General features: G+C 40.6%; 1 protein-coding gene across 1 annotated transcript; it reads right to left on the reverse strand.

The window, feature by feature from the left end:
• Positions 1 to 9,170: 9,170 nt before the first annotated feature.
• On the reverse strand, positions 9,171 to 10,379 carry LOC122665548. The gene has a single exon (XM_043861702.1). The coding sequence runs from the start codon at positions 10,377 to 10,379 to the stop codon at positions 9,171 to 9,173; it is 1,209 nt and encodes a 402-aa protein (XP_043717637.1).
• Positions 10,380 to 17,347: the final 6,968 nt, after the last annotated feature.

Here is a 17,347-nt window from a genome sequence, read left to right on the forward strand (position 1 = left end):
ATGAGATTATAGGGATCAATGTATGATGATTTTGTTTTATATGAATTCCTGAAGAGAAAAAACTCAACGGAATGGTACATTGACAGTGGTTGCTCCAAGCACATGACAACCAATCCTAAACTATTCTCCAAAATGAGAAAGTATGATAGACGATGGGTGACCTTTGGAGGGCACAGGAAAAATTATTGGCATTATTCAAATTGTCATTGGAGGTACATGTATCTCAAATGTATGCTTAGCAGATAAATAGACATATAACTTACTTAGTGTTAGTCAACTATGTAAACTTTGGATTGAGTGTGACTCGGTGGCAGTTTTTATGTTGGTCTCTAAGAAGGTGGTACCCTGGTATCTGTGGCAGAGATGGCTAGCTCTCAGTTCATTCTTGGACTCGATAGTATGGAAAATCTCCCATTGTTTCCATGAGGCTAATCCAATTGTTGACTTTTTGGCAAAATCGGCAGCGACTCTTTCCTCAGTTATGGTGCCGTTGCCGTTGCCGCCCCTTGTTTAGGAGGAGCTTGTTATGGATGCTCAAAGCAGATCAAGGTTTAGATTGGTTTACCCATAATTGTGTTTTTGTATTTCTTTTGTTTCTCCTTCTGTTGGTGATGTTGAAGGTGGGGAATTTCTTTTTTTGAGGTGTTTTTGCTTCAGGGTGTCTCTCTTTCCCTGAGCTCCTTATATGCTTTGATTTTTTATTCCTCTTAATATACATGATCTTTTAGCAAAAAAAAACTATGTAGTATTAGCTACAAATTTAACTTTGATATTGTTACGGCTTGGCATATTTTGATCCGAACCCTAACCTGAATCCGAATGTAGATCCGGAACCCGAAGTCATGGCATCGTGTGCATTATGGAGTATTGATTTATGTTTGAACAAGTAGAAGATGAAGAAGAAAGTTGGCAAAATGACAGATACCTCCCCCGTGCGGTTGTGGGATCCACACACAAATGTACAACTCATGGTAAAGGATCCTAACCTCGTATTAGGTGTTTTTAGTATTATGAATAAGTCCGTGTGGATTCGCATACGAAGCGCATCGACTTTTGGGTGTTCCGACATGAAGAAAACAAAGACAGAAATCTCAGGTTGATGTACTAGTCGATTGCTGCATCAACCAGAGAATTGTACCACCACGAATTTTATCCCTAGAGGCGCGGGGTTCAGTGTTTTGGGTCAGGGATCTCGTCGCCGCGTCTCGATTAATGGCTTGGAATGCTTTTCTCAACTATCTAGGACCCATGGGACCCACAAAATCCAAATATCTGTGTAGGTATCGGCATAAGGCATAAACAAACAAAACCCCACTAAATGACATATTTAGCAATTAGTAATAGAGTCGGTTTATGTAAAAGATATTAAGTAATTAAACAACAAAATTCAATCTAAACCCCATAAACCGACTCATGTTTAATTTAATAAAGAAATCAAAACTTATCAAATCTAATACTCTATAGTATTCTAACTGACTTAAAATTAAAGCACTAAACCCACAAACCGACTTATGTTTAATAAAGAAATCAAAAACCTATCTAATCCCATTTAATCTACACTATTCCAATAACCCACCTATCCACTTAAACTGTTCCAATCGTTTGAACTAAAACAAAGGAGAAGAGGAAGAAAGGAAAAGAAGAAAAGAAAGGAAGCCGAAGTAGAGATTGTGGGAGCAATCGGCCCTACTCCAAGGTAAAGCCCTCTCCCTTATTAACCAATACCACCTTAACCCCCTTCCATGTTTAACCCTTCTCTGAATTCATAAATTCTTTTATTTCTCTTTCTTGTGATGGAATCGATTAAGTTCATTCCTTGCTTTCCCAATTCAAGGTAAATCCTAATCTTGAGTATAGATGGTCTAACTAATGCCGAACTCTCGCACCTACTGTGGGTATTCAAGACAAAGGAAGTCTTGTTTCAGCCATAAGTGGCTGTGATGCCAAATCAAAACAAGGATTGCAACTATGGCTGTACCCACTCTAATTTTCTCAATTTTCTCTAGTAATCGAATCATAAAGTGGGTCCAACCCATAGAAATAATCGTGGGATTATGAAACCCCAAATAATTTGGGGAAAATCCAACCAAAATCCCATCAAAATTCTGTTTTCCTGCGATTTTTGGGCTGTTGTGTATCTCTGGTTGATGTCCTAGTCGACTGGGTCATCAACTAGAGAATGCTACTTCAGTTTTACACCTATTGATAACTCTGGTCGATGTCCTAGTTGATTGGACCATCAACCAGAGAATACTACCTTAGTTTCACCTGTTATAATCTCAGGTTGGTGTCCCAGTTGACTGGTTCATCAACCAGAGAATAACTGTTTCAGTTTTTAGCCACTGCCATTTTAGGTTGGTGTCTTGGTTGACTGCCTCATCAACCTTAGATGCTGTTTCACTCATGATCACGTCCTAGACCTTACCTAACCTTACCACAAGGTAACCCTAGGACTCCACTCAAGTTTTTGATACTTCCTAACACCGAATGTGGTTAAACATTCGTAGGACTTTATCGTTCGCTCGTCAAATCGCACTGACCACCGACACGGAACATAACCCAACATCACCATCGCACTCATAACAAGGTAAGTGGGGGTAGGCTTTGATTTCTTTTAAGAGTGTTTATTTCATTCTTAGATGTATTTGTCAGGAATCATTGGCATACTTAAATTCATGTTTTATTTATGATATTTATTGATTTCATTATTTATAACTTATGGTTGTGAATGATATGATATGGAATGGTTGGCAATATGAATTCTTGTGATAGATTAGATGCCGTAGTCGGCTTGGAAATGAGAGGTATGGTGTCATGCCCCCATCCAAAAAATGGATAAAATACAATAAATGGGGGTATGATTAAGATGACACATGTCACCCCACACCGCCAGGATCTCAATGTAGTGGCTCGAATCACAGTCAACTCAATACAACTCATGTGTACGCTAGAGTGCGGGAAGAAATACATTTACAATAAAAGTAAATGTAGATACAAAAGTGCGGAAGCGTTTACAATAATAAAAGAGTTCAAAAGTCTAAGTGATAGACAATTAATATATTACATCTTTTCTCAAGAGATTAACTAAAACTAAGAACAACAGTAATATTAAAGAGTTTATACCATACAAATGATGAAAACTTAAAAGAAACAAAGAAATAAGTGTCTCGATCCAAGTGCCCCATTGGCACAGTCATTAACATCTAATCAACATCACAGATAGAAGTGATCGAGTCGTCGAACCAATAAAAAATAAACCTAACTAAATACTAATACAGTGGAAAGTACGGGTATCGAATCTACGGGGAACAGAGGCTAAGTTGCATGAAATTAAATCAAGTTTAAGATGAAACTAAAAACGTAAATTAATTAATTTAAAACTAACACTAGCAATTGATTAAAGCGAATAGAAGATGGTGAGAAAATATTGCTTTTAGGTTGAATCAACTTTAATTCAGATTCATCATTCAATCTCTCTCATATTCGGCTCATGGCGACTACAAGCTCCATGACAACCACAGAAAATAGGGTCCTTTCTAGGTATAAAGTATCTTGGTGAAATTGTCGTCCGATCACTATAATGAATCGAAAGTTCAAAGAACTCGGGTACACATAATCCACTCAGGTATACCGTATCATCAATACGACCACATGAATCAATTCAATACTATTGCTTGGTAGGTTAAATTGAATCACAGAAACAAATTACCCTAACTAGATGTAAACAGGATTATACAAAAATCACAATGAGATGCCTAAGACTTTTCCAAGTAATCAATAAGAAAAGAGAATGACTAATTAAATCATCCTTAAAGTATCAACTTCCCAAAAACAGCAGCACGTTTAGTTACTCATTTAACATAAATGAAATAAAGAGAAGTTAGGGATACAAGCCAAAGAATTAGAGGGACCAAGAGAGTAGAAGCTATGGCAGCAATGGCGATGGTAGATGCTCTTCCTCTCCTCTTCTTCTTCCTCTTCCAGTCTTCTTCTCCCCAAAACCGTCAACCCCCTTTTGCTCTCGGTCGTTCAATCTCCCAATTCAATTCTCCTCCCCACTTTTTGAACTCCATCCGTATCCTTCTTTTAGGGGAGAGGTGATATATTTTGAATTAAAAATAAATCTGAAGATAACCCAAGGGAGTTGCGTTTCACCAGGAGAGTAAGAGAGAGGGAAAGACAACGTGTGAGATGGGGATGGGAGAGAGAGGCATGTGAGATGGGATGACTTAGAAAAAAGGGTAAAAAGATAGAAAGAGAGAGAGAGGTAAAAAGATATTTAATAGTTTGTTTTTGAATTAACAAACTAGAAAGAGTGAGAGAGAAGTTTACGTGAGAGAATATTTTTCTCTTTCTTTCTTTTATTTTGTATTTCTTTACACTCTCCAACTTTGCCATAATCCATCTTTGGCCATAATCCCTCCTTCCTTGAACCGAATTGACTCGACCCAAGAATTAAATGTTAATCATTTAATTTTTCTGATGCAATGAGTCCAATATCGATTTTTCTTGAGAAATTTCTTCTTTGTCAAATTATGATAATGCCCTTGAGATGACTATTTGTACACATGCGAACCCTTGACCCAGCTGGTAAACATCCAAAATCGGCTAAAAGGACTGATTCTATCATTAATTCATGCTTTTCTCCTTCCAGGGCTGTAATCATAGAAATCACATAATAGTATCAAATCTTTCATAAATATGCAAATACAAACCATAAATAAATAGTGATTTCTATCTAAGATTACAGTCCAATCACACTCCCCAACTTAGCCTTTTGCTCGTCCTCGAGTGAAAGAGAATAAAGAAAATAACTGACTCGACTCTCTGGTTCATAAACAATCTATCTATAGATGATACATTCAAAGAGATAATGACAGTTTACGATTGCACCTCAACTCATAGGATGCTTGGCTCATGGAAACACAAGAGCTAAGCAATGAACGAGGACTTCTCCTAAGCCATCAAGTGCTCACTTTCTGCTTTTTCAACCTATTGGTTCACCATGAATTGTGACATCTAAACCTTTTACAAATGCACATGCTAGCTCGTGTAACACCTCATAATCAATGTAGCTCACTTATTTGTCTCTCAAAACATTTTTCTTTTCTTTCTTTCTTTCTTTTTTTATTATTTATTTATTATGTGATTCTCAGATCCGTGCAATGTTCTGGCCTTTTAAGCTTTCTAGAAGGCTCATGTAACGAGCTTTAAGCTAACCACTCCCAAGCTAGATGACTTTAGGGGATTGAGTGTGAAACACTCCTCGGGCTTACTCACTCGAACCAAAAAGGCTACAAGCCCAAACTGGATTCAAGAATACTAGTAATAATAACCTAACTGGTCACTCCAACCATTTTACGCGAGACTCCGAGCTTATGGCCTAGATGCCCTGGTTACTAAGTTGAAGCAACAGAACTAAACTCTCATAATTATTTTTTTATTTTTTTAAAGAAAGAGGATGCAACACCATTAAGTAGTGGTTTGCCTAAACATTCAAAATGTCACAAACCGGGTAGACCTATGTGTTTAGAAGCATTAAGCAAGCTCACAAATGACCGTTGGAGAAATAAAGGTTCAATACTTAACATTGTGTTGAATTAATTTTCTCAAAACCTAGAGTCAAATGCACTGCAAAGTAAAAGTATCATTATAAAAATGAATGCATGAAATTTTTTCAAGAATGTAGATGAATCAGAGAGTCATATGCAGAAAAATTTCCAAAATCCTCCCTCCCCAACTTAGACGGCATTGTCCCTAATGACGACTAGAAATAACAGATAATGAAAAATATGAGAAACAAAGGGTGAGGAACGAAACCACCTGGGGTGTGGGTGTACAGCAACGAGTGCAATCACTGGAAATAACAGCACATTGAGAATTTAACTCTACTACGGGAGATGGCTCTACAAAATAAATCCAAAAAAAAAAAAAAAACACCAAAAACGTAAAAAGAAAAACAACAAATGCTGTAAATAAAGAAAATGTGGGCTGCCTCCCAAGAGCGCTAAGTTTTTCGTCTTCAGCTAGACGATAGTAAAGCTCAGAGTAGTCCATCAGAAGCATGATCATAATCCATATCCACTAGGTCTAAAGACTCAGCTAATTGGCCATCAGCAAGGCCATCAACATAGGATTTTAGTCTTTGACCGTTAACCTTAAGAGTTTTCCCGTTCTACGGATTCCTGATCTCAATAGCACCATGCGGGGCAACAGATACAACCACAAAAGGCCCATCCCACCGAGATCTCAATTTTCCTGGGAATAAACGCAACTTAGAATTAAAGAGCCAAACACGGTGATTAGGCACAAAGGACTTCCGAACTATGTGTTTATCATGAAACGCCTTAGTTCGGTCCTTATAGATGCGTGAGCTCTCATAGGTATCATTGCGCAACTCCTCCAATTCAGATAGTTGGAGCCGACGAGTGGAACCAGCTTGAGTCATATCAAAATTAAATGTCTTTATGGCCCAATATGCTCGGTGTTCCAACTCAACTGGAAGATGACAGGCCTTACCGAAAACTAATTAGTATGGAGACATACCTATAGGAGTTTTATATGCAGTTCGGTAAGCCCACAAAGCATCAGTCAGCCGAGTAGACCAGTCCTTACGGTCCGGTCTAACTGTCTTCTCCAATATCCGTTTTATCTCTCGGTTCGATACCTCCACCTGACCAGATGTCTGGGGATGATAAGGGGTGGCTACTTTGTGGTTAATAGAGTACTTCTTCAGTAAAGCCCCTATCCTCCAATGTCAAAAATGAGAGCCACCATCACTAATGATGGCCCTGGGAAATCCAAAACTGCCAAAAATGTACTCCTGAATGAAAGAGATAACCACCTTGTGGTCATTATTTTTCATAGCCTTGGCTTCTACCCATTTCGAAACATAGTCAACTGCAACAAGAATATACTCATTACCGAATGAGGCAGGAAAAGGGGCCATAAAATCGATACCCCAAACGTCAAAAATCTCAACCACTATGATAGGACTTAGGGGCATCTCATCACGTCGGGACAGATTTCCAACTTGTTGGCATCTCACACACGCCTTGCAGAAGGTGTGTGCATCCCGAAATAATGTGGGCTAGTAGAAACCAGACTGCAGTACCTTGGCTGTAGTTTTCTTGCCACTATAGTGTCCCCCACAGGCGAGAGTATGTCAAAATAATAATATACTCTGAAACTCACTCTCAGGGACACAACGACGAATGACCTGGTCCGAACAGTATCAGAATAGCTCTGGATCCTCCCAGTAGTAGTATTGCATAGTAGAGAGAAACTTATCTCGAGTTGCTTTATCCCAATCAGGAGGTAATTGGCCAACAACGAGATAGTTCACTATAGTTGCGTACCATGGAGTCGGTTTTGACGAAATGGAAAATAACTGCTCATCAGGGAAAGTTTCCCAAACCAACTCCGATGTGGGAGAGGAATCCAGAAGAATCCGGGATAAATGGTCTGCTACAACATTTTCTGACCCCTTCTTATCCCTGATCTCCAAGTCGAACTCCTGAAGGAGAAGAATCCACTGGATCAACCTTGGCTTGGTGTCATGCTTTGAAAGAAGGTGCCTAAGGGCTACATGATCCGAGAAGACTATCACCTTCGAGCCCAAAAGATAGGAGCGAAATTTATCCAGGGCAAAGACCACCGCTAGGAGCTCCTTCTTAGTAGTGGTGTAGTTCAACTGAGCATCAGACAAGGATCTACTAGCGTAGTAAATAACAGATGGCTTCCCATCCACCCTTTGACCAAGTACAACACCCATGGCATAGTCAGAGGCGTCACACATGATCTCAAATGGTAGAGACCAGTCTGGTGATCGGATAATAGGTGCTTCAGATAATGCAGTCCGAAGGGTGTGAAAAGCAGTCAGACACTTTTCATCAAAGATAAATGGGGCATCCTTGGCGAGGAGATTGCACAAGGGCCTGGAGATGAGACTAAAGTCCTTGATGAAATGCCTGTAAAACCCAGCATGGCCCAAAAAGGAACGGACCTGCTTAACAGTCGTGGGAGGTGGTAGTTTGGCAATCAGATCCACTTTGGCCTTGTCTACCTCAATGCCCTGAGAAGACACTACGTGACTAAGTACATTACCCTGACGAACCATAAAGTGGCTCTTCTCCCAACTCAGAATAAGGTTATGCCCCACACATCGTTGAAGAATAAGAGATAGACGGTGGAGACATTCATCAAAAGATGACCCAAAGATGGAGAAGTCATCCATGAAAACCTCAAGCGAATGGCTGACCATGTCAGAAAATATGGCCATCATGTACCTTTGAAAGGTGGCCGGAGCATTACACAACCCGAATGGCATCCTCCTAAAGGCAAGTGTACCAAATGGGCTGGTGAAGGTGATTTTCTCTTGGTCACCGGGAAAGATGGGGACTTGGTTGTATCCCGAATAACCGTCAAGAAAATAGTAGTAGCTCTGCCCAGCTAATTTTTCTAGAATCTGATCAATAAAGGGCTGCGGGAAGTGGTCTTTACGCGTGACCTTATTCAACTTCCTGTAGTTGATACAAACACACCAACCCGTAGTCGTACGAGTTGGGACAAGGTCACCTTGGTCATTAGGGATGACTGTGATTCTAGATTTCTTGGGGACAACTAAAGTTGGATTGACCCACTGACTATCTGAAATAGGGTATATAATACCCGTGTCAAGCCACTTTACTACTTCATTTTTCACCACTTCCCTCATATTAGGGTTAAGGCGCCTCTGTGGATCTCGCACGGATTTGGCTCCGTCTTCACAATAGATACGGTGCATACAAACAGAAGGGTTAATACCCTTCAGATCAGCTAAAGACCAGCCAATTGTGGCTTTGTGAGCTGATAAAACCTCCAACAGGAGGGACTCTTGCCTTTCAGTAAGATCAGAGGATATGATAACCGACAGTCTTTTCCTTGCCCAAGAATGCATATTTTAAGGTATGGGGTAGAGGCTTGAGTTCCAGTTGTGGAGGGGACCCCAGAGAAGAGGGCTTAGGGGATGTAGCTAAGGGTGGCAGAGGCTCATATCTATAGGTCCAGGGTGGCTGCCCGGAAGAGAGTTTAAGATCTAACATGGCGTTCACCTCTTTAGTATATGCCTCTTCATCAAAGCCTTCTGCTCCATAGGACATCACAAGCTGCAGAGGATCATTAGTAAGGATCTAGGAAGTGTACTGAGATACAGCTTCATCAATCATATCCCGAGCAAAGCACTCGTCTTCTCTGTAGGGTCCTGGGGATGCATTGAAGATGTTTAGCCGAAGCTTCTTGTTCCCAAACGATATGTCCATGGCGCCTGACCTACAGTTAATGTAAGCATTGGCGGTCACCAAGAATGGACGCCCTAGTATGATAGGGGGAAGCTTGGCTGAGGTAGATTCCATGTCAAGGACTAGGAAGTCCACTGGAAAGTATAAATCATCTACCTTCACAAGAACATCCTCAAGAAGTCCACGAGGTCTTTTCACAGAACGATCAGCTAACTGAAGTATGACTTCAGTGGACTTCAACTCTCCTAATCCAAACTTCTCAAAAACCGAACCAGGTAAGATATTCACACTAGCCCCCAGATCCAACAATGCTTTGTTAATGGAGAGGTCTCCGATGACACAAGAGATGAGTGGTGCACCAGGATCCTTCAGTTTGGGGGGTAGGTCAGTGATAACTGCACTTACCTGTTTTGTGAGGTGTATGGTTTTGGGAGTTTGATTCCTCAGCTTACGCTTCTGCGTGCATAGGTCTTTCAGAAACTTAGCGTAAGCTGGAACCTGTTTGATTACATCTAATAATGAAAGGTTGATGTGGACTTGTTGAAACAAATCCAACATCTCCTTCATCTTCTCTCCTTGTTTCCCAAATGGGGGAGAGGATGGAGTTTTGAGAGCATCAGGGAAAGGGAATCGGGGTGTATACTTATCCAATTGAGGTCCCTCCCCAACTGGTCGCTCATTCTCCTTCTCAGTATTTTCCTGGGAATGGACCAAAGAAGGTGTAATGGTTCTATTCCCATCAATAAGAGGCCTCAATGCCTTTGATTCAACTTTTGCCTGGGCTGGGGTTGACTCTGCTGGTGTGGTCTGTTGAGGGGTATTAGAGGGGAAGTCCTCATAGGAAGGTGGTGTGTCATGTATTTCCACCCTCTTACCATTCCTCAACACTCTAACCGATTGGACTTGTTCCTTATCCCTTCCTATTTGAGCACTATTGGGGTTTCCAATAGGTTGGCTTGGTAGTTGGCCAGTCTCTCTCTTATTGAAGGCTTTGGCAAGTTGACCAATCTGGGTCTCCAGCTTACTGATAGAGTGAGTGTGGGAGTGCAATAATTGGTCATTGATTACCACTTTATGCTCAACACCTTTCAGCACCTTCATTACCTCACTCTCAAAGGATGGGGTATGTTGAGGTTGAGAGTAAGTTTGTTGTTGTCCAACCCTATAGGCATTAGGTTGGGCATTGAATGGTGGCCTAAAGGGTGGATTAGGAGGGGTTTTCTAAGAAAAATTGGGGTGATTTTGCCATCTTGGGTTATAGGTGTTGGAAAATGGGTCGTTACCCGGGTTGGCAAAACCCTGAGCAGCTTGTACCTTTTCCTGGATAAATTCAGGATATTGTGCTGCTAAATAACAATCGGTCACATAGTGATTTGGGTCAGCACAGAGGGCACAAGCTTCAGCTTGCTCAGGTGGAGAAAATCCCCTTGAGATTGATGGGGGTTGGGCAGGTCCTCCGGACAGCAGGTAGTCCATTTTTTTTGACAGTAAGTCAACCTGTGCCTTTATGCCAGCACTCTAGTTGATCTCATAGAGTCCACCTTTTTTTCGATTGCCCAAGCGTGGGGACGTCAGTCCTTGAGGCTGAAGCTCTGTGTTGGGAGTTTTCACTCAGGGTCTCAAAAAGATCCCATGCTTCATTCTCGCTCTTATGCATAAACGTTCCTCCATAAGAGGCATCCATCATCTGACGATACTGGTCACTAAGACCATCATAGAAGCACTGTACCAATTGCCATTTTGGTACAGCATGGTGGGGGCATTTCCGAAGTAGTTCCTTCAGTCTTTCCCAATACTCATGAAATTCTTCACCACTATTCTGGGAGAAGGTGGTGACGGGCCTTCTAATGGTATTGGTTTGATCTATTGGGAAAAACTTCTTCAAAAACTGCTGTTGCATTTCTGCCCATGTGGTTACTTGTGCAGAATCCAAGGAATGCAGCCAATGCTTGGCTTTATCCTTGAGGGAAAATGGAAATAGCAACAATTTTAGGGCGTCCTCTGAGAGGTTTTGGATTTTTACTGTAGAGCAAATTTCCAAAAACTCATCCAGGTGCTTATAGGGCTCTTCATTCTGATGTCCATAGAACGATGGCAGCATTTGGATAATGCTTGATTTGATTTCATAATGAGCAGCCGCAATTGTAGGTAGCCTAATGCCGGTTTGGGGTTGGTATGCAGTTGGAGTGAAATGATCACTCAGTGGCTTGGCCTGTGGGTTTGCCTTGTCACCCATCCTGATACGGTGTCTAATCCTCCTACAAGTATGTTCAATTTCGGGGTTAAAATCTAATAGGTCAGGTCGGACTGAGCGCGTACCAAGCATACAACGACCAAACTAAACTAGGCTGGGACCGGGCATACAAGTGTATCAACCTAGCTATCGGGGTCCAAACGTAGTAAGTGTAGGGTCAAATGTCCTAATGTGAGACCGATCAAAATAGGGCAACTAAGCTCGCAGGACCGCACATACAAGGGTAACCTATACTAAAAGAAAAAGAAAATTACAAAAGTGGTAAAGAAAAATTACAGAATTAAATTAAAATGAAAATTACACATGTAAATTCGAACTAAAATTAAAACTATCCTAAAAAAAAATTAAAATTTTAAACTACCCTAGATAAAATGAAATCCTAAACTAGCGCAGATCCAAACGTACCAAGGTCAATCCTAAAGTGGTATGGAACCGAAGCATACAAGGGTAACTAGGCCAGCGTGGAACCGAATCATACAAGGCTGAAATTAGCTACTAAAAGAAAAATAAAGAGAAAAGTTAGAGAATATCACAGAGGCTATCCGGACTGCATCGGTGTCTTTTTGAAAGAACCAAATCCAGCTGAACCGCATCCCCTATTAAACAACCTCCAACGATTCAATACCTACAGCAAAAAATAAAACGTGAGTCTATCACTAATACTAATGACAAATTTAGAATGAATAGTAAATTAAGCTATGTTAACACAAAAAATAAATCAAAATTAATGTTACTGTAGGCTGTTAAACTAAGAGATGCAAAAATCTAAAATACCTAAAATGAAAATCACAAATAAAGATTAAAGCAAGCTATCGAAAGAACATTAAAAGACTCAATAAAACTCTAGCAATCGTGCTCTAGTTCCCCGGCAACGGCGCCAAAATTTGATCGAGTCGTCGAACCAATAAAAAATAAACCTAACTAAATACTAATACAGTGGAAAGTACGGGTATCGAATCTACAGGGAACAGAGGCTAAGTTGCATGAAATTAAATCAAGTCTAAGATGAAACTAAAATGCAAATTAATTAATTTAAAGCTAACGCTAGCAATTGATTAAAGCGAATAGAAGATGGTGAGAAAATACTGCTTTTAGGTTGAATCAACTTTAATTCAGATTCATCATTCAATCTCTCTCATATTCGGCTCATGGCGACTACAAGCCCCATGACAACCACAGAAAATAGGGTCCCTTCTAGGTATACAGTATCTTGGCGAAATTGTCGTCCGATCACTACATTGAATCGAAAGTTCAAAGAACTCGGGTAGGCACAATCCACTCAGGTATACCGTATCATCGATACGACCACATGAATCAATTCAATACTATTGCTTGGTAGGTTAAATTGAATCACAGAAACAATTACCCTAACTAGATGTAAACATGATTACACAAAAATCACAATGAGATGCCTAAGTCTTTTCCAAGCAATCAATAAGAAAAGAGAATGACTAATTAAATCATCCATAAAGTATCATCTTCCCAAAAACAGCAGCAAGTTTAGTTACTCATTTAACATAAATGAAATAAAGAGAAGTTAGGGATACAAGCCAAAGAATTAGAGGGAACAAGAGAGTAGAAGCAATGGCAGCAATGGCGATGGTAGATGCTCTTCCTCTCCTCTTCTTCTTCCTCTTCCAGTCTTCTTCTCCCCAAAATCGTCAACCCCCTTTTGCTCTCGGTCGTTCAATCTCCCAATTCAATTCTCCTCCCCCCTTTTTGAACTCCATCCGTATCCTTCTTTTATGGGAGAGGTGATATATTTTGAATTAAAAGTAAAACTGAAAATAACCCAATGGAGTTGCGTTCCACTAGGAGAGTTAGAGAGAGGGAAAGACAACATGTGAGATGGGGATGGGAGAGAGATGCATGAGATATGGGATGACTTAGAAAAAAGGGTAAAAAGATAGAAAGAGAGAGAGATGTAAAAAGATATTTAATAGTTTGTTTTTGAATTAACAAACTAGAAAGAGAGAGAGAGAGGTTTACGTGAGAGAATATTTCTCTCTTTCTTTCTTTTATTTTGTATTTCTTTACACTCTCCAACTTTGCCATAATCCCTCCTTCCTTGAATCGAATTGACTCGACCCAAGAATTAAATGTTAACCATTGAATTTTTCTGATGCAATGAGTCAAATATCGATTTTTCTTGAGAAATTTCCTCTTTGTCAAATTACGATAATGCCCTTGAGATGACTATTTGCACACATGCGAACCCTTGGCCCAGTTGGTAAACATCCAAAATCGGCTAAAGGGACTAATTCTATCACTGATTGATGCTTTTCTCCTTCTAGGCCTGCAATCATAGTAATCACATAATAGTATCAAATCCTTCATAAATATGCAAATACAAACTGATAGAACTCATCGACTGCACGTCAGCAACACTAAGCAAAACATATCCAAAAGGAAAAGCCACAGAGATTTCTACCAAAAAATCACCTGCAACTCATCTAAAAAGGTTGCACAATGAGGGGTAAGCTCCACTGAGCCCAGTGAGGGGATGGAGAACATACAAACAATAACACATAGTCCATGATGCATGAATTAATTAACAATATTAGCCACCTAGCTAACATGTCTAAGTCACTAGGTACTTGCTACTGCAACAACTTGGGCAACATCGCGGATCACTTATCTTATCACCGAAATGTGACCTCAATTGTTATAATGGGGCTCGCGCCGGTAGAAGCCACTTGCCACCCGGAGGCAAAGCCTGATAACCAATGGTCATCCCTGACCTGGCCTTGTCTCACTCCTCAGGCACACAGGGAGCCTCGGTTACCCAACACCTAAACCCCTATTGGCAAGGGTCGTAGCAAGGGGAATGGAGCCCTAACCATACTATATGAACTATCGTGTCGAGAGGTATTTCGGGTGCATCAACGTCCCATACCATCTAGTACCCGGGGACCAGCACGACACGGCACATGACAAACCATATAATAGCACTAACCGTATGATGCAATATGATACATCGTATTGAGAGGTATTCTGGGTGCATCAACCTCCCATACCATCTATCACCCGGGTACCAGCACGACACGGCGCATGACAAACCAATTATAAATATGACGAAGACATTAACAAGCCACATTCATAACGCATACATTCGTAATTTCCATAAACATAGTTATAATAAGGCAAGAATGAGTATGCATGAGAAATGACATACAAGCATAACATAATGCAAAACACTCCCAAATAAAATCAAATCCACACCCACTCACCTATTAGTTCGCGACTCGTTTACTAGGGTTCATCATCGATCAACATATGATAAGCCTCACTGTAAGAGTAATATTACCTAAAGAAGTGTGACAAATCAAGTTAGGTAAGGTACGAGGGTCTCCAAAGGTTAAGCTTTAAGGAAGGATAATAGAGTCCAGGTGGACTCTTAAGTGGAGGCACAATGCTTGGGTCCAACCGAGGCAGAAAGCTCTAAAAACCAGGACCAGACTCTTGGGTGGATTCTGGTCTGAGTCCACTCCTGGGTCCAGCGCGAACCAGCAAGCATGCAGACTCATGGGAGGACTCTAGTCTGGGTCCACTCTTGGGTCTAGCACGAACCAGCAAGCATGTGGACTCATGGGGCGGACTCTGGTCTGGGTCCACTCCTGGGTCCAGTACGAACCAGCAAGTATGCAGACTCATGGGGCGGACTTTGGTCTAGGTCCACTCCTGGGTCCACCCTCTGCTGAATCCAAAAATCTTAAGGTTTAAGCTCCCCAACTCGATTTTACTTGGGTTTTAGTCCACAAGGACTTGGGGAAGGGATCTTTAAACCACCTAGGGTCATAATACCCTACCCCAATCAAGGGATTGTTTGGTTCAAAGAGGAAATCATTTTAAATGTTCCAAATCTAGGGTTTCTCCATGAAGAACCCTAGATTTAAGAAATCAATTCCAATATTAGGTGAAGAGAGGTCTTAGAGGTGAGCTTCAAACCCCCAAGTAAGTAGGACATCAAATCCAAAAGCATCCTTGGGTTCCAAATGGAACCCTAGGTTCAAAACCCCCAACCTAAATGGCTTCATCTCCAAACCCAAAAAGAATTAAAGAAGAGAGAGAGAGATATATATATATATATAGATTTAAGGACCTACCTCAACCAAGATAAACACTCCTAGGATAGAGCTACACAAGCCCTAGGGTTCTTCCAATTCCTTCCTTCTCCTTCCTTTCCTTTCATTTCTTTTTTTCTCCTCTTTTCCTTTCTCTCCTTTCCTCCACGATTTTGCTAGGTTAGATGAGTTATGACCATTTAATGGTCATAACCCCTATTGTAGTGGCTTAGTTAGTGGGTAATTAGATTAATCCATATAACCCCAAAACCCTCAAAAGGAGATGGTGGGGCCCATGACACCTTATGCACAATAAATCTTATGGCAAGTGTGGACTCATCCCCGTAGGTCCAGCTCAGGGTCCAGTCCTACAGAAATATGGTGAACCCAAGGTAATAAACTTCGGGCTTTGGCCTACCTTTCGAGGGTTACGAAGGGAGCACGTACACATGATATTTAAAGATTAAATGCTCACCTTCTCACTGTCACATCACCCAACACATCAAAATTCCACCCTTTATTCTAGTTATCTCCTTGATTGGCACGACCCAAAGTCATAGGTGTTGACCGTTGACAGCGCCGCAACATCTACCAGTGAAAGTTCAATGTGGCCCAAATAATTAAGGTGTAGTTTGGGTGTGGGTATAACATTCCCCCAACCTTACAAGAAATTTTATCTTCGAAATTTGGCATACCTTGTAACTCGAAAAGAGAGGGGTACTTCGTCCACAATTGTACATAAGACGAGTCATAAAAAGGTGGGAGGAAAAAAAGGAGAACAAGTTGGCCCCACAAAATGGGCCAAAACATAGGTGTTGGCCTAATCAGATTCTTGGTTGGATCTTCCTGGGAGATGATCTGATCGAACATTCGACGAATTTTTGGCTAAAACCCCAATCCTGAATTTGAAGCTCTCACTTCCCAACCCAATTTTCAACCTTATAAAGTTCTAGATTTTACTATTTTGGGTTTATTTCCAATTCTCTTTGTTCATACATGTAATGGACTAGGTTTGTGTTTTTTTCTTTCTTTTTTTAAATCCATCTGTATCTAACATGCTAATGCATGCTTTATATTTGATTTAGAAAAGTCCAAGTTTTTTTCTTCTATTTTTTTTAAGAAAAGGATTAAAGTAACTTAGATTAGTAAGAAACTTGTACATCATACAAGAAAGGATTTAAGAAGGTGTTTGTCCTAAGACTAGCCAAAATGTGGGATCGTAGTGCTGCTGTCCATTGGTTGTGATGGAAAATAAATAGGTATAGAAGTACAGTTAGCGGTGAGTTTTGCTAGGTCAACAAAAAGAGAGTGTAGTGTCCAAGGTACATAAGATTGATTCTCAGGTTGCAAAAATTTACTTAGGCTATAGCTAATTATCCAAATTTCTCTTAGATGGATCCCTTATTTGAGAGCGTGTTTTAGAAAAGTCCAAGTTATTACATTAAGTTTGAGATCAAAAATTTATAATCCAAAGTTGTAGAACATTCTGCTGTCATGCTTTGTATATTTATTAAGACATTGTTTGTAGTTATGTTCCAACTTATTTGTATTACGGAGGCCTGGTTTAGCACTCCACTCATGGATTTTATCCTCCCAAACCAGTATCCTACTCCCTCAAAAGTCAACATAAGGTCCACCAGTCACAATAGGCTGAAACCTTGGTCAAAATTACACTAGGTAGCACTCACATGCTCCCAAACTGTGTTCATGAACTTTGGGCAGAATTAGAGTGATTGAGGAAGAACTCAACT

The sequence above is a fragment of the Telopea speciosissima genome, chromosome 6 (assembly GCF_018873765.1).
Source record: "Telopea speciosissima isolate NSW1024214 ecotype Mountain lineage chromosome 6, Tspe_v1, whole genome shotgun sequence".
In the NCBI taxonomy this organism is placed as follows: domain Eukaryota; kingdom Viridiplantae; phylum Streptophyta; class Magnoliopsida; order Proteales; family Proteaceae; genus Telopea; species Telopea speciosissima.

Coding starts and splice junctions, on each gene's coding strand:
- LOC122665548 (XM_043861702.1), bottom strand. CDS start 10,379: ATGAAGGTGCTGAAAGGTGTTGAGCATAAAGTGGTAATCAATGACCAA.